At 42.4% G+C, this 7,523-nt stretch overlaps 1 protein-coding gene across 2 annotated transcripts in view; it reads left to right on the top strand.

Annotated features, from left to right (window-relative positions):
- Positions 1-7,523, top strand: part of PALMD (palmdelphin) — a 48,042-nt gene that overhangs the window by 36,143 nt on the left and 4,376 nt on the right. For both annotated transcript variants that reach the window (XM_025197416.1, XM_025197421.1), the window contains 4 exons: positions 1,215-1,329; positions 3,856-3,889; positions 3,993-4,106; positions 4,993-6,090. In XM_025197416.1, the coding sequence (XP_025053201.1) occupies positions 1,215-1,329; positions 3,856-3,889; positions 3,993-4,106; positions 4,993-6,090 (1,361 nt within the window). The remainder of the gene's footprint in view (positions 1-1,214; positions 1,330-3,855; positions 3,890-3,992; positions 4,107-4,992; positions 6,091-7,523) is intronic.

Here is a 7,523-nt window from a genome sequence, read left to right as displayed (position 1 = left end):
GAATGCAATTCTGTTTTCAAGGGTGCCAACTCCCTGCACCTTCCTCCTTTGTTTGGAAATCACCACGGCCACCCACAGAGTAGCCTCTTTCTGCAGTTAGGCCACCCAGAATCAGATAGGGTATAAAATAAAACACTCAGTGGGTGCATCCCCATGAGCGTGCAAGTGTGGTTTGCAGCACTACAGACCTATCTGCAGTGCCGCAAACTGCACGCGCTGCACATGCAGGCATTTGCTGTACTGCTAAATTTGCAGCACGGTGATTTTTTTGTTTTTTTTTTTTGGCACCAGGATCTCTTGGTGTCAAAAAAGCAGGGCGGCGCACACAGCAGCAGTGTGTGCCACCCAAAACCAGAGCCTGACCAGCCCGAGTCACACTCGGGCTGTCAGCCAGGCTTTGTTCACCCAGATCAGTGCTGCTGGAGCCCTGGAAGGCCCCCAGAACCTCAAGTAAGGCTGCTGGGGCCAGTCCAGGTGTTCGTCCCAGCCTTCCTTACCCCACCTGTGGCAATTTGCCACATGCCAAAGGTGTTCCCCAGGGACAAGCAGCAATGGCACAAATATGTGCCGCTATTTGTCTCCAGGGAAACTCACGTGAGCACTTGTCTAGATGTGCCCATTGTGTCTATCAATAGCACAATCTGGCCCTTTAATTATAATAGTCACAAGTGACTGTATAATTTACCAACCTCATTGATCATGATCATCTAGACCATGGGAAAACACTGCATCAGAACAAAAGGAAAGTGTGAACACACATTCACCCAATTATCTATAAACTAGCAAAATATCATGCAGAACTATTACATGAAGGTATACACCACCTTAGTTGTAGTAATGCATGAAAAAGTGATTTCTTCACCTTGAAACAACTTTCCTAAAATGTCTCCACACCCCCGCCAAGTCCTTCTAAAAAAGTAAACTTTACCAGTGTATACTAATCTACTATAGCCAATTTTCTCTTAAGATATTAGTGACAAACACTACACACTTGCACATTTTGCTGCAAATACAAGGAGCATTATTCTGATTTCACAGCATGGTAAGGGAAGAGCAAGTCCATTGAAGACAGTTGATTTACAATAAGCATAGAACATGTTTCAGCTTGAAAGGAATCAGGGATATCAATATCTCCATGGGGATTGGACTCTATATGTAATTGTATTTTTAAGCTATATTCTTTTACTAGAAAATCAAATGTATTTTGCTTGTAGACTTGAAAAAGAAATTGAAGCTCTGGAAAAAGAAGAAATGAAAATCTCAGCTAATGAAGCAGCAATTTTAAAGAAACTTAAGTCAGTTGAGAGAACAGCTGAAGACATAATAAAGGTTAGTCCTAAAATCATCTCAGAAACCAGATTCCTTACTAGACTGTATGTGTCATAATAAATAAAACAAAAGCTAAAGTAATCCTGGGACTAGTAATGAGATTTCATCTTTAAGAAGTTCACTTGTTCAAATCTAACAAATCAAGGGAAATCAAAAGATCACGTCATCTTACAGCTAAGTGACCTATATGGAAAGAGGCTGGTGGTTTCATGCCATAATTCAATGGAAAAAATTCCCAAAGACAATCATAAAAACTAGGCCTACTGTTGCCTCTAAGGCCACGTCCAGACAAGTGTGGACATGCAGTGTGGGGTGCCACAGACCCGTATGCAGGACCACATATGCAGGCATTCCCTGACCTGCTACTTTGCAGTGCAGAGGGGTTTTTTGACCCTGGGATCTCCCAGCCAAAAAATAAAGTATGGTGGCACATGTAGCGATCTGCTGGAGCATGCCCCAGCTACCAACCAGGCTCCCAGCTGCAGAAGCATCACAGCTGCAGCTCCCCACAGCCTCCAGCACTGCAAGTAAGACCTCTGGGCCAGCAGTTTCTGGCACCAACCTCCCCCACCCCACCTGGGTTAACCTGCCACACGCCAGAGTGCATATGGAATGGGTGCTCCCTGGGGACAAGCAGCAGCGGCACAGTGTGCCACTGCTATTTGTCCCCAGGGAAACAAACAGCCATGCTTGTCTGGATGTAGCCCGCCTGCTTTGTAAGTAGTCTCAGCATAGAAGGCAAAAGATTCTTTAAAAAAAAGTGTGGAGACTGACCCTTTTAAGCCTTGAGAGGTAGTCACACCAGTAAAAGATATGTGGCTATTTCACATCCTTAAAAAGTACTTGCAGCAAAAATCTCAGTACCATTAAACATTTTCTCAGATAGGGAACTAATGGCAACAGCATTTAAGAACAAGGATTTTGTGGGTGATATTAAAAAAAAAAAATCCTTGCCTTTTGCACGTTACCTGGACTATCACAACTAAAACATCACTCCAACACTACCAACAGCATTCAAGAAATCCTCTTATCTCCCATTTTAAAAAGGAACACATGCACACACACTTATCCTACAAAGTGAATAGAGACTCAGGAGTAGCCACTAAAGGTCAACAAGCCTGGGGTCCAATTATAGGAGCAAATGGCACATAAGTGACAGGACACAAAGCCCTATTGGTGTCAGTTGCCACGTCTACATGTGTGCTTTACTGAAGAATAGATTAATTAGCTGCAAAGTAAAACATCACCATCTACATGTGCAATGGTGGTAGGCCACAGAAAACTAATTTACACCAGCATAAGATAGTACCATCAGGAATAGTACTCTTATACTGATATGATTTACTGGAATTAAAAACTCATGTGTAGACACTGACCACAGATGTAAATTGCACCTGCTCAGCCCAGCCAGCCAGGGCCCAGATTCCTGCCTGCAGCCTAGCTACACATCTCCATACTTTCAGCACCCTTGTACCCCAGCCAGCCCCTCCAATGCCACCCACAGATCCCAGGGCTGACCCCCCGCATGCCCCTTGCCAGCCCAAGCCACTCAAATTGCTGCTGTTCCAGACACACATTTGGGTGCTGCACCTGGGAGTAGTTTACGTTGCATCAAACTGCTCCAGAATTTATTGCTTTGCATTAATTGCATGTGTAGACACACCCAGTGGGAACTGCTAACAGCCTTGGCTATCCTTTAGCTTTGTCAGTCTAAGGATGGAAGCAATTCCCCATGAAGTGATCCACTAGGAAAACCCCTGTCCCCAGTAACCTAAATCAGGGCTGTCCCACTTCTGTGTAGCGGAGGGCTACACACCAGATTGGTCATGGGTCCCAGACCCCAGGCCCTTGACCTGCACATGGCGCATGTTGCAGGGGCTATACGTTGCACAGAGCCCCCAGGATCCTCAGTACATGGCCAGTGCAGGTTGCCAACGCCACACAGTCAGCTCAAGTCCCCCCCACAACCTCACAGCAATGAATCCCTCCCCACTCCCAACTGTGGTGCCATGTGCACAGTGAGCTCATCAGGCCCCCACCTACCATGCTTCCCTGTCCAGCTTCTGTAGCAGCAGAATCAATAGTGGGGGAGGGGAAAGGAGGAGGGGAAGGGGAAGGGCAAGTGGCAACTGGGCAGGATCACATTTACATCTCACAGGCTGAGTGCAGTCCATAGGCCACCAGTTAGACAGCCCTGACCTACATGTACAAATCTATGGTCTGCTTGTCAGTGCAAGGAGAAAGCAAGAAAGGAGAAGCAATGTCTCAACTAGTCGAGCCCAACTTTAAAACAGACAGAATGTCAGAGAGGAATAAGCCAATGGTGGAGCCAGATTCCCCAAGGGAAACTGCTGGTGAAAGATGTTTTACCATTCCCTGGTCCCTTTCACATTAAGATGAGCTATGTAAAAAGTTGAAACAAATGTGTTCAAGTTAAAAAAAAAATGCATCTCTAGTTAAGGTCTGAAAATCATAGTAATCTCATTTCTCCCTCCCCCTGCTTTTTTTTGGTCTGTTTTTTCTTAGTCTGTGAAGGCAGAAAAAGCAAGTGTTCATGAAGGTACGTTCAACCAATGCCTTTTATCAATATCAAATATTAACACTTGTTGTATGCTACCAGTGAAAATATAGTAACATTTGTTGTGCCATCTCCATGTTCACAGAACAAGCAGACTACATATACGCCAACATACCTGACCTGCCAAAGTCCTTCAGACCTTCTGTGCTGAAAAGGATAGGACATACTGGAACAGAGGATGATGAAGAAAACAGAAGAGGTACAGTTCTGTACTAACTCCAAAAAGAGCTGAGATGTGAAATAATGCAGAAGCCTCTTAAAAATGGGAGTGGGGGGAGGAAGACTAACAACTTAGAGAAAAGACAAACAGTTAAAACAGGCTAAGTTTCCTTCATGTACACAGGTGTACCTTTTCAGGAACTCCACCAAAATCTAGGATGTGACACTAGTGTACTGCAAGAGTGAGACCTTAAACTTTCCCACACTTGCTTCCAGCACTTACTTCCTAGACCTGATTTAATCTCAACACCCCTACCTGGGTTTCCCGTCCCCCATTCTTACAGTTTCAGTGAGAATTTAGACCAGCTGAGCTACCCAACTTTTACCACCTTTTCTCCACAAAATTCCAACTCCAATGTCATTAAGACCAACGATATGATTGTGAATGGTGCTCAGCTCACTCAATTTCTATTATCTCTTATTGCTTAGCCCCTTGAGGGAGTCTTCTTCAATGGACCAAGTTCAAACCTGGCTTTCTCACTTGCTGTCGTTTCAAGGAAACTTTGGCTCAAATGGCTGCTTTCCTATCAGAAATGGGCCCTAAACAAAATGTTGTTTCTTATCTTCAAACTGTGAGGGAGAGATCAGGTGATGAACTGGGAATTTATAAACAAAAAGGATGTACAGTATTTGAATTATGCAGTCAATCATTTTCATTATACTGAACCAAAAGCCAAGAGCTGGCTGTGTGCCTCTGGGGCTTCAGTCTCAAAGTAAGAACTTGTACAGTACAAGCCCATCTCTGCTAAAAAGTAACCTTAAAATATCTGACACTTTATTCAAACAATTTACCAAAAAAATAAAGTCTTAATATTCATTGCAGGTGCAATGTTATTAGTTGTTAAGTACTTTTTTTTTCCAAACAGCATTATTTGCCATGGAAATTAAAGTTGAAAGAGATATGAAGACTGGGGAGAATACTGTCTTGTCTACAATTCCTCTTCCATCTGATGACTTCAAGGAGACAGGAGTAAAAGTCTACGATGATGGGAGGAAGTCTGTCTATGCAATGTGTTCCAATGGCAGCGTAACACACAATGGCATGGATGAACTTGCACCTGTTGAGGTGGAGGACCTTTTAAGGAAAGCAACTGAAAAAAATTCTAAATCCCCTACAGAGTATCATGAGCCTGTGTATGCAAACCAGTTCTGCAGGCCAACAACTCCCCAGACAGATAGATTAGTTTGCAGGCCAAATAGGGAAGATACACTTAAAAAAGAAATGAATGGACTTGGCAATCACCTGAATGAATCCATCTATAACAAAGGCAATAGGCAAAGTGTAGAAAACAGTTTTGATCTTCCAAAGGCACCATTGCCAAAGTCTCTATCACCAGGGCCCCTGCAAATGGAGGAAAAGTCACACATTAGTCCAAAAAGCAGGGTAATGCAGGACAGAGAGAAAGAAGCTCTACAACAAGATTTAGAATCCTGTCAGTATACAAGAGATCGCCGCTGTGAGACCGTGCTTATGAACTCTGAGCACACCCACAAAACATCACCTGCACCTCAGGAAGATGATAAAGATGTTCGATATAGCATTGTTCAAGCTGTGCCATGTTACATGGATGATACAGAACCTGTAACAATGGTTTTCATGGGTTATCAGCATGTAGATGATGAAGCAGAAGCAAATAAAAACTTGTCAGAATATGATGGAATTATTCGAGCAGAATTAGTCATAATTGGTGATGATGATGACGAAGACAACAGCAGCAAATCTGAGAATCCATCCTATCATCCTGTCGGTCCTTATAGTCAAGTTTATCAACCAGTTAAACAGCAACAAGCAGATGCTCAAAAGAGAATCCCAGACGGCAGCCTACATGGAAATCTAAGCAAATTACCCCACAAAAATTCTCTCTCACTACAAGAGCAAGAGGAATGCTTAAACTCCCCTATGCATCATGCCCATCCTCAGGGCCAGACATCTGGAGATGGTACTGAAGATCCCTCATTAACAGGTAACAAAAAAGGAAAGTCCTGTCACTGCTGTTCACTCATGTAGGAGACTGCCTGTGTTATGCTTTTCACCTACTAACAATCCTTTTCCACTTTCCCAGTCTTGGACTGACAAATGGACTAATACAGAGTTTACAGTATTTTTCCCCCTTCTGTTAGTTAATAAATGCCAGTTGGTATTTTTAGTACTGTCAGATGCTTTTCTTTCACCTTCAGCAATGCACTATTTACCAGATCAACATTTTGAGAACAAGTTTTTGGAAATAAATTTTATCTTCATGATCTCCGAAGATTTAAAAAAAAAAGTAAAGCAACTTTGCAATGTTTTAGTTTTCCCTTGAAACATCAATTTAATTCCATTTCTGGCATTGACTACATGAGAACAATAAGTGCAGCTTGCTTCTGTGTGGCTAAGGGCATTGCTTAATACTGTGTACCTCTCTTCTGGAACTTACCTGTGCCTATCTATGTTCTAACTACTTCTAGTATAATCCAACTTGCACCTTAAACTAGCAAGACTGTTCAACGGGTAGCTTTATATTCTCCTTAAATCAAGTCTTGCCTTTGACAATGTTTATGCAAATTTTAATACATTTGTTAGCTTGATTTACTTCAGTATTTTTATAATGTTTAAATTACATTTACAACTAAACCACTTACCTGTCTGTATGCTAACAATCAGTCTGTCTGTCTGTCTAGTCTCTCCATTAAAAATACTTTACTTTTTTTCTAATCTGTTAATACACAAAAATCATACAGTTTCATAGTATAAACTTTTATAATAAAATGTCTTTAAAAATCCTTAATTACCAAGTCTTCTAGCAAAGTAACAGGTTATTTTTTAAATATACTGATACTGCATTTTAGTTATTTGTAAAAAAATCATCTAAAAGAACAAGAGCAGTATATTTCAAATCAGCCAGTAACAGTTATTACAGTTTTAAAAGGGGAGGAAAGATATCCTAACTCACTTGGATATAGTCAAGGGGCCCTACTCCTGCATCCTATTCTAACTCCCCTTCCTCTTCTCCAACATTGCCTATAAATTTCCCAGGGAGTTTTGGTGGCAGGAGAAATACAATAGTGAGCTCTACCTAAATACACTGTTGGGACCTTCTTATACATTACACTTAGCACATGTTATATTTAGATTGTAGTAAGCACTAATGTGACTTAGTAAGTTTTCATAGAATCATAAGGCAGTTTTTTGAGCAGCTGCACATTAATGCTTGCTGCAACTCATGGGTAACTGGTGCCTCCCAAGTCTGGGGGGACACCAGAGCTCCAACTGGAGGGGGGGGGAAGAAGAGGCGGTCCCCCAGAGGCCTATCACCAAGCATGAAGTCACCAGTGGCGAAACTGGAAGTGCACTTAGATTCATAGATGTTAGGGTCGGAAGGGACCTCAATAGATCATCGAGTCCGACCCCCTGCAT

Source organism: Alligator sinensis, unplaced genomic scaffold (assembly GCF_000455745.1).
Source record: "Alligator sinensis unplaced genomic scaffold, ASM45574v1 scaffold647_2, whole genome shotgun sequence".
NCBI classification, from domain to species: Eukaryota; Metazoa; Chordata; order Crocodylia; family Alligatoridae; genus Alligator; species Alligator sinensis.
Note: the sequence above shows the minus strand (reverse complement) of the source record. Positions and strands in the feature narration are given on the sequence as shown.